Source organism: Onychomys torridus, chromosome 3, assembly GCF_903995425.1.
Source record: "Onychomys torridus chromosome 3, mOncTor1.1, whole genome shotgun sequence".
In the NCBI taxonomy this organism is placed as follows: Eukaryota; Metazoa; Chordata; class Mammalia; order Rodentia; family Cricetidae; genus Onychomys; species Onychomys torridus.
In genome coordinates, this window is record NC_050445.1 from 139,108,782 (window position 1) to 139,128,637 (window position 19,856).

The 19,856-nt window shown below is 55.0% G+C and overlaps 2 protein-coding genes across 9 annotated transcripts; one reads left to right on the forward strand and one right to left on the reverse strand.

Moving 5' to 3' along the window:
- Nucleotides 1–22: 22 nt before the first annotated feature.
- Iffo1 (intermediate filament family orphan 1) lies at nt 23–15,205 on the forward strand. Of its 8 annotated transcripts, none has more exons than XM_036181037.1 (10): nt 23–842; nt 4,385–4,445; nt 4,562–4,657; nt 5,606–5,746; nt 6,002–6,010; nt 6,764–6,945; nt 7,154–7,274; nt 7,526–7,621; nt 12,882–13,012; nt 14,305–15,205. In XM_036181037.1, the coding sequence occupies exons 1-10, from the start codon at nt 70–72 to the stop codon at nt 14,408–14,410; spliced, it is 1,716 nt and encodes a 571-aa protein (XP_036036930.1). In that variant the 5' UTR covers nt 23–69; the 3' UTR covers nt 14,411–15,205. The 8 variants fall into 8 exon arrangements, with proteins under 8 accessions (XP_036036930.1, XP_036036922.1, XP_036036925.1 ...); XM_036181029.1 differs by having other exon boundaries at nt 6,788–6,945; XM_036181032.1 differs by having other exon boundaries at nt 6,788–6,945; nt 14,309–15,205.
- Nucleotides 15,206–15,711: 506 nt separating this feature from the next.
- On the reverse strand, nt 15,712–19,495 carry Gapdh (glyceraldehyde-3-phosphate dehydrogenase). The gene is made up of 6 exons (XM_036181038.1): nt 19,411–19,495; nt 19,135–19,175; nt 16,733–17,146; nt 16,345–16,657; nt 16,074–16,255; nt 15,712–15,977 (listed from the first exon to the last, which is right to left on the reverse strand). Exons 2-6 carry the CDS (start codon nt 19,155–19,157, stop codon nt 15,908–15,910), a joined length of 1,002 nt encoding a protein of 333 aa, XP_036036931.1. The 5' UTR covers nt 19,158–19,175; nt 19,411–19,495; the 3' UTR covers nt 15,712–15,907.
- Between the last annotated feature and the right edge of the window lie 361 nt (nt 19,496–19,856).

Sequence of the window (19,856 nt, forward strand, 5' to 3'; positions counted from 1 at the left end):
GGCGCCTCATTGGCTCTTGTCCTCACCCTCTGCTGCACTGGTCTCCATCTCCCGGCAGAAGGCGCAGCCATGAATCCGTTATTCGGTCCCAATCTCTTCCTCCTACAGCAGGAGCAGCAGGGCTTGGCCGGGCCGCTGGGGGACCCTCTGGGAGGTGACCACTTTGCCGGGGGAGGGGACCTGCCCCCGGCTCCGCTGGCCTCAGCGGGCCCCGCTGCCTATTCGCCTCCCGGGCCTGCTCCTGCGCCCCCTGCAGCCATGGCTCTCCGCAACGACCTGGGCTCCAACATCAACGTACTCAAGACCCTGAATCTCCGGTTCCGCTGCTTCCTAGCTAAGGTTCACGAGCTAGAGCGCCGGAACCGGCTGCTGGAGAAGCAGCTGCAGCAGGCTCTGGAGGAGGGTAAGCAGGGCAGGCGGGGCCTGGCCCGCCGCGATCAGGCGGTACAGACCGGCTTCATCAGCCCGATCCGGCCCCTGGGGCTGCCCCTGGGCTCCCGGCCCGCCGCTGTGTGTCCCCCGTCAGCGCGGGTGCTGGGCTCCCCCGCCCGCTCGCCAGCCGGACCCCTCGCATCCTCTGCGGCCTGCCACTCATCCTCCTCCACCTCCACCTCCACCTCCTTCTCCTCGTCGACCCGCTTCATGCCCGGCACCATCTGGTCCTTCTCACACGCCCGCCGGCTTGGACCGGGACTGGAACCCACGCTTGTGCAAGGGCCTGGCCTGTCGTGGGTACACCCTGACGGGGTGGGCGTTCAGATCGACACCATCACCCCTGAGATCCGCGCACTGTACAACGTGCTGGCCAAAGTGAAGCGGGAGCGGGACGAGTACAAGCGGAGGTAGGGACCTGGAAAGTAGGGACAGGGTTCAAGAAACATGACACACACAGACACAGCGGGGCAGGGAGTTAGTGAGGGGTTCCCAGATGGAGAACTGGGGGCCCAAGAGTCATGGCAACAAGAATAAAGTTCCTGCTGTGATAGTGAGGAGCTTGGAAGGAATTGGATGCAGGGGCCCCAAGAGTCCAGACAATTCTCAAGTCAGATTCATGACTAGACGCATTCTAGAGGAACACTGGGAATTCATACTTTTCGCCTGGCATGTCTCCCTGTCTTCTGCAGGCTGCACTGTTTGCACGGCTCTGCTAACTGGGGGGTGTTGTGTGGTGTGAAAGGGAGAGTATCCCAAGGAGCACCGCATCTGTAGTCTTGTTCTCTGGCCCGTCTCAGACCTTGGGGCAGTTTCAGGACATAAACTCCACACTTGGGGTGAAGGATGTAGTTTTAATTTTGGAAGTAAATTAAGTGGAGCTGGAAGGAGGTAGTGAGAAGGGGCTGTGTCTGCCCAGGGTTTGCCTCAAGGCAAGGTTCCATATGAGAGGCTCGAGGCTCCAGAACCTAAAGGCATTGCTTGGAACTGTCAGGCAAACAGAGAAAGTAACAGGGAGCAAGAAGGGCGGTAGCTGCCAGGGCTGGTAGGGAGGCCCTCCTCACAGAAGAGACCGGGGAGCCAGCAGGGGGATGGAAGAAGAAAAAGTTGGGGGCGTGGGCACCCCCTACAGTAATGGAGTATCTCAGGGCCAGCCCAGTGTGTTCCGAGGATGAACTTTGGCTTTCTGAGAGGAACCCCGCCCCCAGCAGGTTGACCGAAAAGTTAGGAGGAAGGGATGTCACGTTGGAGCTGTTTACCAGGAGGATTCACTGGGTGGCTGGTAACCAGGCGATAGGATGGGATCACAGGCAGAATGAGTTCTTTGAAAACTGACCAGGCTGTGGATAGCAGTCAGGGAAGCCTAGGCTTGGGTTTCTTATCCAGTGTGACCCTTTGGGGGCTAGGCTGGACTGCCTGTGCAGGCCAGGGTGGTGGGGATTGCTATCTGGTTAGTTGTGTGGGGGGACCATCTGGAGGCCCTGGGAACACAGTGCTGGGTCTGGAATGACCTTCAGGGGTTGGTAACCTGTTAGCTAGCATCCACCCGATTACATGCATCAGCAGGCTTCCTGAAGTTCAGTCCTCACGCTGGCTTCCATGACTGTGGCCCACGTTATAATTGTCTTTGGGTTTTCAGTTGTCCCAGCATCTAGCTACCACCCAGAACTAGGCTGCACCTGCCTCTGCCCCCACAGGGCTTAACACAGGATGGAACACGGACAGTTCTAGAGTTCTGCCATAATCCTAGGAACAGCTGCTCTTCTCCAGGGTATCTTTTCAAACAGAGAGCGTTTGTCCTTGGTACAGCTGTCCAGGGCAGTGAAGAGTTATTCCTTGGGGACTGATTAGCTCATCACTCTGCAGCACAGTACTATGCAGTAGCTAGACATGCAAGGTACATGACGACACCCCACCACCTCAGAGCCCCTGCCTTCCTTCTGGGCTCATAGCAACACAGAGCTCCCCATCTTTAGCCTGGACATGCGGTGCTTGAGCACGAAACTGGGAAGAGCAAAGCCCCGCCCCCAAGTCCTGTTTCCAGCTCCTTATCCTGTGTGACCTTTTTCTTGGGGTTCAGTTTTTCCAACATAAGAGTGACCCCTGCTTTTTCTCATCAACTCAGAGATAGGACTTATTTGCAGGACGGGCTCCTGGTAACTGCAGGATGTACAGAAATTGCCCAAATTCTACCCAAGTTATGGGAACCTTGCAAAAAAGAAAAAGGTGAGGGTGGATGGAAGTCATTTCACATCCATTTGTGTGTCTGGGTGGAGAGCAGAGAGGCCTCAGGAGCGTCCAGATGAGCCATTTTCAGACTTTTTATCCCGTGTGATCTAGCTCATTAATCATCTTGCCTTAACTTTCTCATGTCTTACTTAGATTTATTGAGTTCATTATGAAGTAGGATTTCTGCCCCTTCCTGATGCATCTTGGCCAGAGTTTTGACCTCTTGTCATCCTGTGGTCTTTCTCCAGAGACTCACAGGTCTAGCACACAGGAGGCCACTTCCCATACTTGCACGTTGTAGATGAAGAAACCAGGACCCAGCAGAGATGAAGGTCTCATCTAAGAAAGCATATAGCTCGAGGCTAGCAGAGTTGTCATTGCTAGGACAAAAGGAGAAGCAGATGGGGGTGGGGGGCCAGGATAGAGGGTAAGGGAGGCCAAGAGCTGAGCTGCATGGTCAGCTGCAGGGTGGTGGCTAGGCTGGCTGCCTCTTCCCCCAGCCAACTGGGAGGGGCATCTGGGGAGTTATTATTAGGAACACTGCAGTGCGGCTGTGAGTGCAGAACATGGGTGAGCAGAGACATGGAAGCTGAGAGGGTGAGGGCAGGAGAGAGGAGGGAAGGGCCACAAGGAGCTTCGCCCTCCTGACTGCAGAGGCTGTCCTCTGCCGCCTCCTTCCCACTGAGCTCATTTTGAGCATTCTCTGTCAGCTCCCTTGCCCTCCTTTCTGAGGCCAGAAGAATTCCATACAGAGTACAGCCAGAAGTGATGAGCTCATGCACCAAGGCTTTGAGTCTGGCCGCTGGTTCAGCTAGCCTCAGGTTCTGAACCTACAGAACCAAACAGCAGCCCCACCTTCCATCTCTATGACAGGATGGAGTGTGCACTTAGCCCTGGGTACTGCCCCATAGGCTCTGCCCCATAGGCCCTGCCCCATGGCAAGTTTGTCTTCCAAGCTCCTGGTGATCTCTGGTTTGAACTCTGTTGAGAGATGCTATGCTGTTTAGAGGGGCCTTCCTACACTCTGGTTCCCTGTCCCTTGGGTGTGACTACTTAGCAGTCCCTAGCTTCTGATGTTCACTTCTTTCACGCTGCTTGGGGGGCGGGGGGCGGGCATCACGCCAGCCCTGTTACCTTCTTATAGCTCACTTTAAGGGGCTGGGTGGGGAAGGACTTTGCCCCCCACAAGGCTGCTGAGCAGCTCTTGATCCAGCCTGTGTCCTGCAGATGCTTTCACAGGTTTAAATGGTACCCAGGAGGCAGGGCAGCAGGCTAACAAGCTCTGTTCTGTGCGGGCAGGAGCGGGAGACCGGATCTGTACCACTGAAGGTGGGAGACTGGGTTGAGGGGGGCACCTGGTGGACTGGTGTGGGCAGGTGGTGGGGGATGAGTCCAGCCAGACAGCTGGCGGAATGGGCCCACGTGGGAATGGGAGCTGCAGAGAGCCAAAGTGGTGGAAGTTGTTCTTAAATATAGCTCCTGGTCCATGGTCCGGAGATTCTGGGCAGGCAGTTGGTGATCTCAGCCCTTGCCAGGAAGTATGGCGCCGCCCAGCAGCTGCAGCTGCTCACTGGCTGCCTGCCGCATACATTCTTGTCTCGACAAATTCCCATCCAGGGAGCCAGGCCTGGGGTCTGAGGTCTGGGCCTGAGAGGGTGGGCCAGCAGCTGGAGCGGCAGGAGGACTCTAGGCTGTGTTCTCTCCCCTTCCCAATGTCTGTCAGGTGGGAAGAGGAGTACACAGTGCGGATGCAGCTGCAAGAGCGAGTGAATGAGCTCCAGGAGGTGAGGGTGGCCACCCTACTGCCCCTGCTCCCCTGGGGCGCCACTGGGCCCTCTCCCTGTCCCTCCCGGACCTTTTCCCACATTGACATCATGTCCTCATTTCCTCCGGGCTGTAGGAGGCCCAAGAGGCCGATGCCTGCCAAGAAGAGCTAGCCATGAAGGTGGAGCAACTGAAAGCCGAGCTGGTGGTCTTCAAGGGACTCATGAGTAACGTGAGTTCTGACTTGCCACTTGGCTCTCAGGGACCCTCAATGGTCCTTTCACGCTGGCGCTCTTCACCACTGTCTTCTAGACAAAGAACCTCATTGTGACAAGAGGTTAAGCAGTTAGTAAAAGCACAGCTCTGGTGGCTCACACCCGTAGCCCCAGCACTTGAGAAGTGGGGGCAGAATGGTCAGAAAGATGAGGGGTTCGAGGCCAGCATGAGCTACGTTAAAAAAAGAACGTGGGGGAGGGGGGGAAACGTGCGCAGGGCTTCGAGGCTCCTTTGTGAGTTCTGCCACAAGCTGTGTGGCCTTGAGCCTCTTCCTCCCCACCATACCTCCTTTCTGAGGAATGTGGAAAGCAAGGGGGAAAGAAAGCCTTCTTGGGTTGTCTTGAGGAGGATCATGTCCCTGCCTGGTGTTTAGTGCTGGACAGATGAGACCAGTGTCTGTTGTCACTGTCCAGTACTTTCTCCACTCTTGTTTTTTTTCGAGACAGGGTTTCTCTGTGTGGCCCTGGCTGACCTGGAACTCCTCCGTAGACCAGACTGGCCTCGAACTCGCAGAGATCTGCCTGCCTCTGCCTCCCGAGTGCTGGGATTACAGGCGTGCGCCACCGCCTGCTGTCCACTCTTACCCCAGTGGTGTCTTTTCCTCTGGGGTCTTACATTTCAGGAGGATAAAAAACTGTGGTTGGTTCAAGGGAGGCTCTGCCCATCCCAGCCTAGGCCTCCCGGGCCTGTACTGCCTGAGGGACGGATATCATGAGCTGCCCTGTGGATGTGCAGTGTGGTAGGGTGGGCCCCTGGGGAAAGGGACATTCATCCAGCAAGGTCAGGGACTTTGTGGAGGAGGTGACAGTGTGTGCTGCTAAGGATGAAGATCTTGCTGAGGCTTTATCTGTCCCAGCTGCAGGGGCTGGGCGTCTCCTCACCCTTCCCTGTGTTCCTGGTACAGAATCTGACAGAGTTGGATACCAAGATCCAGGAAAAGGCCATGAAGGTAGACATGGACATCTGCCGCCGCATCGACATCACAGCCAAGCTGTGTGACTTGGCCCAGCAGCGCAACTGCGAGGATATGATCCAGATGTTCCAGGTGAGAGGCCTGTTGTCCGCAGCTCCCAGGGGCGGGGCAGGTGGAGAAGCTCTGTCATGGCTGGCCTGCAATCTCAGGCCCTTCACCTCTGGGACACATCTTGGCCCCTGGGGCCCTTGGTGGGACTAGGCTGGGAGGCGGGGACAGCCTCAGGAGAGGGGTTTCAGAAGCCGTCTCTAACTCCATCTCCCCTCCCCCCTCCTCTGTCTGCTCCTCTCCTTTCTGTCCCTCTCATCTCTTCTCTTCTCTCCATAGAAGAAGCTGGTTAGTGTGACCTCACGCAAGCTTACTGTCCCGGCCCGTCTCTAAGCATCCCCGCCCTCAGTTTTGAACCGCTGGGTTCTTGAGCCAGATGTCTTCTTCCTCCTCTGCTTTCCTCGCTGCCCCCCTGTTTCAGTCTCTTCCCTGTTGGTTTTTCTTCCTTTTCCTTCTCCCACGGGCTGTCCAGATCTGGATGTGATTCCCAAGCCTCTTACCTTCCTCGAAGCTAGAACTGTCCTCAGTTGAGTCCTTTCATGGGGAAGACGGCAAGACTAAACAGAGCCCAATCCCTCTGTAGCCATTAAACGTCTTGTTTCTTTTTCGTGTATGGGTATTTTACCACATGAGTGCCTTTGCCTGAGGATGCCAGAGAGGGCGTTGCATTCCATTGGAACTGGAGTGATGGAGGGCTCAGAGCCGCCATGTGGCTGCTGGGAATTGAACCTGGGTCCTCTGGAAGAGGATCCAGTGCTCTTAACTGCTGAGCCATCTCTCCAGCCCCCACTGAACACATCTTAATGTAGTCATCACAAGACATTTCTCCCCTTATCTTACTGCTGTTTCTGTTTCTCCTTCCTTCTTCGTCCGCAGCCCTGCCCCATCTGTGTGTGTCTGCCCATGTCTTAGTGACTCTCCTGTTTCTGTTCTTGTCATGTAATTGTGTCTCTTCTCTGTCTGCCCCTTCCTGCTGGCCCTGCTCCACCCTGCGGCCTCCCTGCCCACCTTCTCCTCATGCACCCGGCCTCGCCTCTGTAGTCTCTACACTTGTCTCCCATTAAGGTCCCGTCCATGGGGGGGCGGAAGCGGGAGCGCAAGGCCGCTGTGGAGGAGGACACCTCCCTGTCGGAGAGTGATGGGCCCCGCCAGCCTGAGGGGGACGAGGAGGAGAGCACAGCCCTCAGCATCAACGAGGAGATGCAGCGCATGCTCAGCCAGCTGTGAGTCCCGAGGATGTCAGGTCCACCCTAGCTGCCCCCAGCAGATGCACCCTAGCCCCTTACCAGGCCCCTGAGGCCAGCCCTCAGGTCCACCCCAGCTGCCCTCACCACATGTGCCCCAGTCCCCCGAGGCCGGAGCTCCCATAGTGTCATCCTGTGCCCGCTCACAGGCCCCAGCGCCCTTGACACACGGGTTCCCTGTCTCTAGGAGGGAGTGTGATTTTGAGGACGACTGTGACAGCCTGACTTGGGAGGAGACTGAGGAGACCTTGCTGCTTTGGGAGGATTTCTCAGGCTATGCCATGGCAGCCACAGAGGCCCAGGGAGAGGTAACCTCCCCTCCTGGCCTCAGGCCCCTCAGGCCCCTCAGGCTCTTCCTCTGTGCCCTGACACATCTGCCTCCCTGGCTCATGCTCTGTCCCCAGTGTGGCTTTGTCTTCCCCTGGCTCCTCCCCTTCCTGTTGTGTCCTTTCTTTCCTGTCTCCTCTAACCAGACTTTCTCTCTCTTCCTGCCTTGGCCCATGGAATGTCCCTGTCCTGTCCCTCCCTGGCTGGCTGCCCCTCGCCTCCCTTTCTCCAGCAGCAGGAGGACAGTCTGGAGAAGGTGATCAAAGACACAGAGTCTCTGTTCAAAACCCGGGAGAAGGAGTACCAAGAGACCATTGACCAGATAGAGGTAAGGGTGTCAGCAGTGGAGGCTCTGTTCCCAGGGCTCAAGGGCCAGGCTGCAGGTGTGCTGCTAACCCCCCCCCCCCATTGTGGTAGCTCTAGTGGGTCCTGGAGACCTCAGGGTCTAGAGGCAGATAGATGTGGGTTCAAATCTTGTTCATCACCACCTGGAACAGATCTTTTGTCTTCCTTTCTTTCTGTTTACATGTATGTATGTATGTATGTATGTGGCAGGGGGAGCATGTAACTGCATGGGATGTGTGTGGAGGTCAGAGGACAGCTTGGGAGTGAGTTCTCTCCTTCCACCATGTGGGTCCCAGGGATCATATGCTGAGCTGTTGCCTACCAGCCCTTTGTCCTCTCTTTTCTTTCTTAATTTGTTTTTGGGGACAAGGGTGAGATAGAGGTTCTTTGTGTAGCCCTGGCAGTCCCAGAACTCACTCTGTAGACCAGGCTGGCCTGGAACTCAGAGATCCGCCTGCCTCTGCCTCCTGAGTGTTGGGATTAAAGGTGTGCGCCACTACCGCCTGGCTCCCTTGTTCTTTCTGAGTACCTGCTTTATTCTTTATTTATTTACAAGTTCTTGTCTTGTAGTCTAGGTTGGCCTCAAACTCCTGATCCTTAGGTTGGCCTCAAACTCCTGATCCTTCTGCTCCCCACTCCCCATTTGCTAGGATTATGGGCTACAACACTTCAGCTTTGCATTGTGTGTGTGTGTGTGTATGTGTGTGCGCACGCGCGCGCGCGCACACTTGCATGTGCAGATGTGCACACACGTGTGTAGAGGCTAAAAGACAAACCTAGTATTGTTCTTTAGGTGTGGTTAACTTAAAAAAAAATTGAGATGGTCTCTCACTGGTCTGGAAGTTGCTGAGTAGGCTATGCTGGCTGGCCAGGGAGCTCTAGGCATCCATCTGTCTGTACCTTCTCAGCATCGGGATTACAGTGTGCACTGCATGGTCTCGCTGTTTTAATATGGATTCTGGGATCCACTCAGGTCTCCATGCTCATCAGGTAGGCACTTCGCTGAGTGAGGTGTACCCTGGCTAGCTCCTCCATTCCTCTTACTTCTTTGACACCGGCTCTCTGCTTATGTGGGCACACACTTTTTCTCTCTCCTTTTCCTTTGTGTGTCAACTTTACTTCATGTGTGTATGTGCCTCTGGAGGCCAGAAGAGGGCATCAGACTCCCTGGAGCTGGAGTTCACAGGTAACTGTGAGCCTGGGACATGGGTGTTGGAAAACAAATTTAGGCTCCCATACAGGGTCTTTCTATGTAGCCAAGCTGTCCTCAAATTGGAAGCAGTCCTCCTGCCTCAGCCTGCTGAGTGCTGGAGTTACAGATGTTTACTGCCATGCAAAGCTCGGCATGCCTGCCTCTGTCAAATGGAGATTACATCTCTCTCCCCTCAGGCCATGTTATTAGGACAATCGGATAGTGAGAGACGGCGCTTGGGACAGGATCTGGCAGGTTGACATGCCATAGAGTGTACTGTTTATTACCAGGAGCACCCTAAGTGCTGTAGCACTCAGAAGGACTCCTGCCCTCTTGGCTCAGCCCTTGAGCTCCTGGAGGGTCTCCTCCCTTTTCATTTCTGAGCCTGGGGGAGTCCTTTATAAATGGCGGTAGAGCTGGTGTTCCAACCATCCCGCTGAGCCGCAGGAAGTTTTGTAGGGAGGAGGTCACTGTGGAGGAGGGATGGGTGGGTGGGTGGGGCTGTGTGAGGACTATGTCTTTTGGACTCAGATGTGTGAATGACGCAGGAGCCTCCCTGCAAGCCCTGCGGGTGTGTTCCCAGGCCTGTAGGGACTCCCCCATTTGCATTTTGAGAATGAACTTTGGAATTATTCCCTGTGTTCTCAGTGTCCCAGCACACGTCAGATGGCCATACTATAGCAAGCAAAACCAGGGTTTTTGTTCCTAACCCCGGAAAATTCCGAGTCTCAGAGGCTCAGCCAGTGTTCTGTCACCAGCTAGGTTTGTCTGGGAACAAGTAACCTTCTCCCATCTCCCTGTACACCCCTCTTGCTGCCCCTTTCCTCCCTGGGTTGTGCCCACCTCCTTGGGATGGTAGATTTAAGGCTCAGTTTCTTCACCCAGGTAGGGGTCTTAGTACAGTGGTTGGGGCTGCCGCTCTTCTGTGGTTCATCCCGTGGACCACAAACGCCTAGCTGTAAACATGGTCTGGTGAGACAGAGAAGAACATCCTGGGCTGGGACTGTAGCTCAGTTGGTAGAGTGCCTGCCCACCATGCATGAAGCCCTTGGTTTCATCTCAGCACCACATGAAACTGGGTATGGTGGTGTGAGCCTGTAGTCCTTGGGAGGTAGAGGCAGGAAGATCAGAGGTCCATGGTCATCATCCTCAGCTACGTAACAAGTTTGAGGCCAACCTGGGCTACATAATCCTTGTATACAAAAATATTCTGAGCTGGGCGGTGGTGGCGCACACTTTTAATCCCAGCACTCAGGAGGCAGAGCCAGGTGGATCTCTGTGAGTTCGAGGCCAGCCTGGTCTACAGAGCAAGATCCAGGACAGGCTCCAAAGCTACACAGAGAAACCCTGTCTTTAAAAAAATAAATAAATAAAAATCTGAAGGGGAAACATGGTTTTGAAGTTGTTTCTAAATTGTTTGCCTGTGTCCTCTCCAAGCAGAATGGCCTGAGGAGAAGGGTAAAGGAAGTTCGCTTGGTGGATTTGGCGGCAGCATTGCTCCTGGGGTCTTCTGGGGCATCTGTAATACCTTTGTCTTTGTGACCCTTGATCTCTCAGTGTCACTGAGGTCGGGCAGCCCCATCACTGGATGGGAAAGCTGATGGTGGGGTGGGAGTTTCTTCCATAGCCCCAGCCCCTCCATCTCTCCCATCTGCCTCTACTGCTCTGATCTCCCACGCAGAGTCTAGAATTTGGGGTGACTTGTTGAAGACGTCCTCTAGAATGTGCGCCTTCCCCTTCAGTGTGTAAATTAGGGTGATGGACAGACATGCAGAGACCGCTGTTGACTGTGCTGCTTTTGATTTGAGAGACCATTTTTGCTTCACTTCTGTCTCCTAGAATAGTAGGTTCTAGCCTTGTCCCCTGCAATCTTCCTGAGAAAGAGTGTGTGTGTGTGTGTGTGTGTGTGTGTGTGTGAGAGAGAGAGAGAGAGAGAGAGAGAGAGAGAGAGAGAGAGAGAGAGAGAGCACTGATCCCTGACCTGGGGTATCATATTTTTCTCACTGGTAGCACAGATTGCTCTGGGAACAAGCATGCCTTTCAAGCCATCTCCACCATGGCTTACAAGCCAGCTGTCCACTAGATGACCCAGAATGCCAGGGTCCTGGCTGTCCCCTTTGTCTGCTGCTGTGGCCCATTTCCTCCTTCGTCTGCCCATTCCCACCCGCTGCCCAGTTCACATTTGTTTCGGGTGGCTTCCCCACTGCTTGGTCACATGCTTCCCAGCCCCTCTTCTGCCTTCTCTTTGCTCTCAGGCAGCCAAGCAAATCGCCCCACAGCAGCTTGGCTCTCCCTTTTGGGCCCCTGGCCTTTGTACCCCAAACAAAGAGAGGCAGCAGATTGTCCCTGGCCCAGATACGTTTCCGTCTCAGCCCACTTTTGCTCTCTGCCTCCAAACCTGGCTGCAGAGTCAGCTCTGGGGGGAGACTTCTTGACGCAGGGACCCCGTTGCTTCCATGTGAACCTTCTGAAATCAGGATATATCTTGTAATCACTCAGTGTGGATGGCTCTCTTGTGTAGGGGAATGGGTTTTGAGTGAGGAAATGAAGTGGGGAGAAACGCTAATAAATAGCAAGCCAGGTTTCCTCCATTACAGCAGGTCTTTGGGCTACTTCCCAGGGCATTAGCTCCAGCTGAGGGAGGGCTGCTGGCAGCAGGTGAAGAGATGAGCAGGACTCTGCCTACCCTTAAAGGAACCGAGCTCAGGACCAGGGTGAGCGGAGGCCGAGAGAGCCAGGCGGCAGCAAAGCACCCTGTAGACCGCGATTTCTGTTAATGCCAGTGAAGCCCACTCCGCCCGTCCACACCAACGCCCCTTCCCTTTTACCCTCTTTGTCTCTTTGGGGAGTTGTAGGAATTGAAGCCAGGACCCACCCACTCTAGCAGGTTCTCTCACAGAGGTACATCTGCTGACTGTTGTTTCTGTTTTTGGAGACAGTCTCTCATGTAGTTCGAGCTGGCCTCAAACTTGCTATAGACCAGGCTGAGCCTCAACTTCTGATTCTGCTGCCTCTACCTCCCTAGTGCTAGGGTTGCAGACACATGTCACCCGGTCCAGTTTAATGTAGTGCTGGGGATCGAACCTATGGTTTTGTTGCATGCTAGGCAAGCCTAGACCAGTTGAGCTATATTGCCTCTCCACACCTTTAAGCACTTTTTAAAAATTTAAATTTGGGCCGGGCAGTGGTGGTGCACCAAAGCTACACAGAGAAAAAACAAAACAAAAAAATTAAATTTCATTATTATTATAAATGTGTGTGTCTACACCCCATGGCATATGTGTGGAGGTCAGAGAACAGTTTGGATTTGGTTCAAGCTTCCACCATATGGGTCCCTGGTATCAAATTCGGATTGCCAGGCATGTGCAACAGGTGCCTTATCCGCCGAGCCATCTGGCTAGTCGTCGTCCCCCCCCCCCCCCCCCCCCCGCCCGCTTTCCTCCTCCAAAGACAGGGTTTCTCTGTGTAGCTCTGGCTGTCCTGGAACTCACTCTGTAGACCAGGCTGGCCTCGAACTCACAGAGATCTGCCTCTGCCTCCACTGCTGGGACTAAATGTGTGTGCCACTGTGCCTGGCTTCCTTCTGCTTTTTGAGACCAGGTTTTACTATTTAGGTTTTAGGTTTACATCCAACTGCCCTTGAAAACAAGATCCCCCTGCCTCAGCTCCTGGTTGTTGGAGTTATGGGTGTGCCGCTCACTAGACTGCTCTTATTGACCTCTGAACAAGAACTCAGGCATCGAACTGACTCTGGGGGTGGAGGAGAGTGTCGAGATTCCCAGGAAAAGGCTGCGTGTGGAGCGCTGCCCTGAGTACCCTTGCCTAGCCAGAGTGAGGGCCCAGAGTTGGATTGTTACTAACCGGGACCCCCCCATGTCCGGGGGCAGGCAGTTGTGGGTTGCTTGATGTTTTCTCACCTGTTTGGTTTCTTTTGAAGTCCAAGCTCTTAGCTATGGCTGCCTGGCTTCCAGGGGCCCAGCTGGTGCGCTAATCTCCTGTCTGCCCAGGGCTTGCTAACCTCCTCATCCTGCCCTGCCCTGTTTTACTGCAGCTGGAACTGGCCACGGCCAAGAACGACATGAACCGACATCTGCATGAGTATATGGAGATGTGCAGCATGAAGCGGGGCCTGGATGTGCAGATGGAGACCTGTCGCCGACTCATCACACAGTCGGGGGACCGGTAAGGACCTGCCCCGGTTGGGCTCATGTCCCCCACCCAGCAAAGAAGGGTAGAATAGAGCCTTGGTGACCTGTGGGCAGTGACCAGGTCACATCTTCCAGTGGAGCTATCCTTGGGAGTCACCTGTAGGTGTGGCCCATAACTTCCTCTCCCTGCCCTGGCTGTCAGATGCAGCCTACTAATGCCCCAGCTGTCCAAGAGCTGAAACCTGCCAGGAATGAAGAGATCGCAGGTGTCTATCCAAAGTCAGAAATCATGATTTATGTATTTGACCCTGTACAAGAGTAAATTTGGGTATGGGGAATAAAGCTCAGTGGTAGAGTCCTTGTCTAGCCTGTGTGAGGCCCTGTATGTACACACACACACACACACACACACACACAGTAAACTCTGGGGTCTGGAGAGATGGCTCATTGGTTAAGAGCACTGACTGCTCTTCCAGAGGAACTGGGTTCAATTCCCAGCATCCACATGGCAGCTCACACCTGTCTGTGACTCCAGTTCCAGGGCGTCTGACACCCTCACACAGCCATGCATGCAGGCAAACACCGATTAACACAAAATAAAATAAATTATATTAAAAAAAATCTGTAAGCTAGGCGTAGTGGTACATGTCTGCCATCCCAGTCTTGGGAGACTGAGGCAGAAAGATTGTCATGAGTTTGAGGCTGTCCTGGATACAATAGCAAAACCGTGTCTCAAACAAAATAAAACAAACAGCAACAACAATAGATAAAACCTAAGGCACCACAGTGAGCCAAGTGTGGTAGTGCACATCTGTTTTCCAGGTGCATAGGTACCACGAGTACTAGGCCGGTCTCACTTCTGTGTGGAGTTCCAGGCCAGCCAGGAATTCGTACTGAGACCTTGTCTCAAAACAAAAAACCCAGCCCACTCCACTAAATTACATTAAGCTGGGCATAATGTGCATGCTTACTGGGTTTAATGGCCCTTGTTTATCATCCCAGCTACTTTGGAGGCAAGAGGATTGAGGTCAGCCTTGGCAACATAATGAGAGTCCCCACCCCTTCACCCCATTACACCTGGACAAGAAGCTGGGCCCAGGGAACACCTCCCTCCATGCTGTGACTTGAGATTTTCTGATCTCTCTCAGAGCCTCCAAAATAAGAGGGGAACTGTTCCCCATCGAGGTGAATGGGGATGAGACTTCCCACCCAGCTTCCCTGCCTGGCATCCAGCTGCACCCCAAAAGATAAGACTATAGAAGGCGAGCATGCAAACCTCCTTAGGCTTCCTGCTTGCCCAAGGTGACATCTGGTGTTTTTTCCTAGAAAGTCTCCTGCTTTCACTGCGGTCCCGCTTAGCGACCCGCCGCCACCGCCAAGTGAAACTGAGGACTCCGATCGGGATGTCTCATCTGATAGCTCCATGAGATAGGGACTGGCTCCCTCCAGCTCACTGAGGCGGGGCTGTGGGTCTGCAGAGGACTGTCTTGTGCCACTGCATGAAGCCTGGCCCCGGGGCTGTGTGCTCCTTCCCTGGCTGCCTCCTCCCCAAGGTTCTGGGGGTGTCTGGAGCTAGGCTGGGCCCCACCCTTCCTGGACAACTCCTGTCACATCGGGGGCCCTCCCACCTTCTTCACATGTGGCTATTTGCTACTTCTCCATCTTTGAAATGCTGCCAGAACACTTGTGATCTCCTCCCTTCTCCATTTTGTGAGGAATGTGACTATGGGACCTGCCTGTCCTCAGCTATCTTGGATTTTTGGACTGGTGCTAACTGGCCCAGGCACTGCTGGGAAGCAGATTCATCTGGGAGTCCCTGAGTGTTTACACATGTACATTTGGAGAACTTATTTCCTAGTAAGGTCTCGGAGGGAGGCCGGGTCCCTGGCGTTCTGTCCTGTGTCCATGTGCTCACAGCTGCCCACCTGCCTATTCTACAGTGAACGTGGCTCTGTAGTTTTCCCTGTGGGAAGTCTACACAAAGAACTTGGGGTGCCTAGGCTGAGAGTGGAGTCCTGAGGGGAGATGCTGCTGAGGTGAAGCTGATGCCTGCACGTGGGTGTGGGTGTGTGCTCAGGGTCTGTTTCTCCAGGGGTCAGCTGAGGCGGTACCTCTGTCTGTCATTCACAAAACCAACAGGTTAAGATGTCCCTGACCTTGGAAAGTAGGGGACAAAGATGTCGTTGGAATCTTTAAAAAGTAATGAAGAATATTTATTGACCACCTTTGTGTCACCGTTTTAAGCACTTTCTGAAACTTTTGGTTTTCTTGAGACAGGGCTTCTCTGACAGCCCAGGCTGCCCTTGAACTCAGATCCTGTCTCTGCCACCCATGCTGGGATTGGGCATCCACCACCACTGCCGGACCTGAGGCCTGATGTCTTCATAACACACCATGAGGCACTGGTTACAAATGATTGCCCCAGAACCAAGGGGCCTACAAGCTCAGGCGTCCCAGGCTGCACAGCACAGGCACATCCCTTCACTGGATACATTTTTACTGTATTGGGCATCCTTCCAGCCTTACCTAATCTGATGTCTGGAGACCTTGAGAGCTGGGCATAATTAACCTTTGTTTGCAAATAAAAGACACAGCTCTGGAACCTGATGCAGTCCAACCCAGGTCTCTAAGACCATACACACTTCCTGTCCCACAGCTCATGTGGTTTTTCCTGAGCTTAGGATGCAGCTCTGAAGCCTCCCTCCCCCGACCCTGTATTGAGACACCAAGGAAGATGGGTGCAGTGAACTTTATTGATGGTGTTCAAGAGAGTAGGGCTCCCTAAGCCCCTCCTGTTGTTCTGGGGGTCTGGGATGGAAACGGTGAGGGAGATGATCAGTATCGGGGGCTGAGATGGGACAGGAACTGCTCAGCAGCCGACGGTCTCTCTTGCTGTCTTTGCTGAGGTGGGTGGTCCAGGGCGGGCTTCTTACTCCTTGGAGGCCATGTAGGCCATGAGGTCCACCACCCTGTTGCTGTAGCCAAATTCATTGTCGTACCTAGAATGCATTGGGAGGACGTTAGTAAGGGTTTCTTTTCTGAGCTAGTCACCAGGGGGTGCCAAACCCCATTGTTTGTGCCAATTCCCCACATACCAGGAAATGAGCTTCACAAAGTTGTCATTGAGAGCAATGCCAGCCCCAGCATCGAAGGTGGAGGAGTGGGGGTCGCTGTTAAAGTCGCAGGAGACAACCTGGTCCTCAGTGTAGCCCAGGATGCCCTTTAGTGGGCCCTCCGACGCCTGCTTCACCACCTTCTTGATGTCATCATACTTGGCCTGTTAAGGGCAAACATCAAGATGGTGATTATTGAAGCCCCAGCCTCACCATTACACCAGAGACAAGCCCCAACCCACCCCATACATACAGGTTTCTGCAGGCGGCACGTCAGATCCACGACAGACACATTGGGGGTAGGAACACGGAAGGCCATGCCCGTGAGCTTCCCATTCAGCTCCGGGATGACCTTGCCCACAGCCTTGGCAGCACCAGTGGATGCAGGGATGATATTCTGGGCAGCCCCACGGCCATCACGCCACAGCTTCCCAGAGGGGCCATCCACAGTCTTCTGGGTCGCAGTGATGGCGTGGACTGTGGTCATGAGTCCTTCCACAATGCCAAAGTTGTCATGGATGACCTTGGCCAGGGGGGCTAAGCAGTTGGTGGTGCAGGAAGCATTGCTGAAGAGAAAAGGCAAGTTAGGAGGCTCTGCCTCCTGCAACCTCACCCCTGCTTGCCCATGTCGACATCCTTACCTGACAATCTTGAGTGAGTTGTCGTACTTCTCATGGTTCACACCCATCACAAACATGGGGGCGTCAGCAGAAGGGGCAGAGATGATGACCCTTTTGGCCCCACCCTTCAAGTGGGCCCCAGCCTTCTCCATGGTGGTGAAGACACCAGTGGACTCCACAACGTACTCAGCACCAGCCTCACCCCACTTGATGTTGGCGGGATCTCGCTCCTGGAAGATGGTGATGGGCTTCCCATTGATGACAAGCTTCCCGTTCTCAGCCTTGACTGTACCGCTGAACTTGCCATGGGTAGAGTCATATTGGAACATGTAGACCATGTAGTTGAGGTCAATGAAGGGGTCATTGATGGCAACAATGTCAACTTTGCCAGACTGGAAGGCAGACCTGGCAACCAGGCGTCCAATTCGGCCAAATCTGAGAGGCAAGAAAGAGAAGGGAGGGAGCTGGGGTCAGAGAACTCCTCCTGGGTCTAGTTAGCACCAGGCAAACTCAGGCTCTGTAGAAAGCAGGATACAGGGCGGTGGTGGCGCACGCCCGTAATCCCAGCACTCAGGAGGCAGAGGCAGGCAGGTGGATCTCTGTGAGTTCGAGGCCAGCCTGGTCTACAAAGCGAGTTCCAGGACAGGCTCTAAAGCTACAGAGAAACCCTGTCTTGAAAAACCAAAAAAAGCAGGATACAGTTGTCCCATGGTTGTAGGGACCCACAGCCTGCTATGCAGTGGCACACCAAAGGCATACACCGTACCTTGTGGAAATTCAGTGCGGTATTAGAAGGTAAGCAGCAGAAATTCAAGTCTAAACCCTCCTCCATGGAGTTGGCTGAATGTTTAGACACAGAACCCAAATATAGACTGCCTCCTTGCCCAGGAAGCCCCAAGAGGTCTAATTTTATCTTCCTTGAGCATCCGAGGCTTTTACAGCAGTCATAAACTGGAGGCTCCTTTCCTGTCTAAGGGGCGATTAGGCTCAAAGCTTTGTCCCCATCCCAGTCACTTCAAGTCTCTAGGAAGTGGCAGTGTGCCCCCGCCTGGGCACAAGGCATTCACCACCCCCACCACTCACACCCTGGGAAGTTTGTTCCAGTCTGGCCTGGCTTCAGGCCACACCCCTGGACAGGAAGGATTTGTGCACTCAGCATCACCAAGCTCAAAGGGCAAGGTTAAAGGTCGGAATGAGCAGGACAGGGTCAGCCCACCTGCTTCCTCCAACTCCCTCCCCTAAAGTGAAAAAGAGCTTGAGAAAACCAGTGGGCTTTCCAACCCCTAACCCCAGGGCTTGAATTGGCAAAACACCTGTCTTTCCTAGCTAAAAATCAGGAGCAGGAGCAACAGATGTGTGTAGGGCCAACAGGATGGAGGAGCTCAGACCCCAGATAGGGAAAGGTCAGACAGCTAAATTTAACCTCAGATTAGGGTGGAGCGGGGAGATCTGGTTTCTGGGGAATGGAGTGAGAAGGGCAGGATCCCGAGGTTCAGACACCCAATCCTCTTAGTGACCTTTCCAGGCTGGCCTATAGGGTTTGGGTCAATGCTAGGTTGTGATGGGAAGTGGAGGTTATGGAGGGAAGGGGCTGCTACCACTGGAGCCATTTTGTGGTGGAAATTTTCTCTTCAGAATCACCATGACTCAGCCACCCCCACCCCCCCCCCGCACTACGCCACAGCTACCACACCTCTGGAGCTAGGGCAAGCGGACCTCTCTCTAAGTCCGCTTTGATTCTTAGAGAACAATCTAGAAAAATGCATCATTTGCCCCAGGAGAATCAGGCTTGAAGGCTGCTTTGAGGCTAAGAAGACGGGACGGCTTGTGAGGTAGCTCTCTCGAGAGCATGGAAGCCTTGCATCACCTGGCTTACAGGACGGAGGCGACTCCACCCGGCAGAGGGAGGAGGAGGCGGGGAGGTTAGTCACAAGCTACGGAGGAGGAAGGGCCGACGCAAGGTTTCCTAACGGTGGCCCATTCATTTCCTTCCCGTTTGCAACATGGCGGCGGCCGGTTACCCTAAGGGGAGCCCTGGGGAGGTGATGCGCTGAGCCGTGCGCACCTCGGTGCCCCGACCAGGAGGAAGGGGCGATGGGGGAGGGGCTCCCCTCCGGACACGTGACTCCGCGGGGCGCGAAAGTGAAGAAGCCCGAGCCAGGGGATTAGGAGCTGCATCCCGAGCTGCCGCGGGCGGGGGCGGGGGCCCTAGTATCGACGTGGGGCTGCTCATGCCCACGAGGCGCAACAGCCGGGAGCCGCCCGGCCGCCGACCTTGACGTCTCCTTGGATGCAGCGGCCACGCATGCAGCGGCCACGCACGCACCTCCCTCCGCTACTGCAAAGCCCCCGGGTCAGCTGGCCCTGCACACGCATCGGAGCGGGGCCCGGGGGAGCCCCACCCCAGCCCAGCCCGGACTCACCCGTTCACTCCGACCTTCACCATCGCGTCTCAGAAACGAGGCTGTGGGAGAAGACATGAGGTCAGCGTGGCCCACGGTGCACAGGCGCCCCCTCCTCCCGCTCCCCGCCTCCATTCCCGCCGTGCGCCCCATCACGTCCTCCTCCAGCCCCTGCAATGCGGAGCCCGGGCTCGGCCGGCGGAACTCGCACCCGCGGCCCCAGTCCCGGACGGCGCGCGCCCCCTCCCGGGTTTCCCACGGTCCCCGGCCTCCTGCGGCCCACTCTGCGTTTTTCACCTGGCACTGCACGGAAGGATGCGGCTGTCTCTGGAACAGGGAGGAGCAGAGAGCACCGGGGAGGGCTGCAGTCCGTATTTATAGGAATCGGGGCTGGGGGGGGAGCTTATGACGTGCGCCCCGCCTCCCGCCCCGCTCATCCAGTCCCAGCTCAAGGACGCCGAGGCCTGAGCTACGTGCACCCGTAAAGACGGGAGTAGCTGGGCCGCTCTCGCGCTCTGTCCCCCCCCCCCTCTTCTTTTGGACCCGCCTCGTTTTTGAAATGTGCACGCACCAAACGTGTGGGCTCCGGGCTGGCAGGGGGAGGGGAGCTGAGATTGACTCGCTGGGGAGGTGACCCGGAGATGGGTCCCACGATAGGGCTGAGGGAGTACAGACTATGGACTTAAGGACGAGCAGTGTGCACCAAGGACATCCAAGGCCCAGGGACCTGAAAGTTGCGGCCC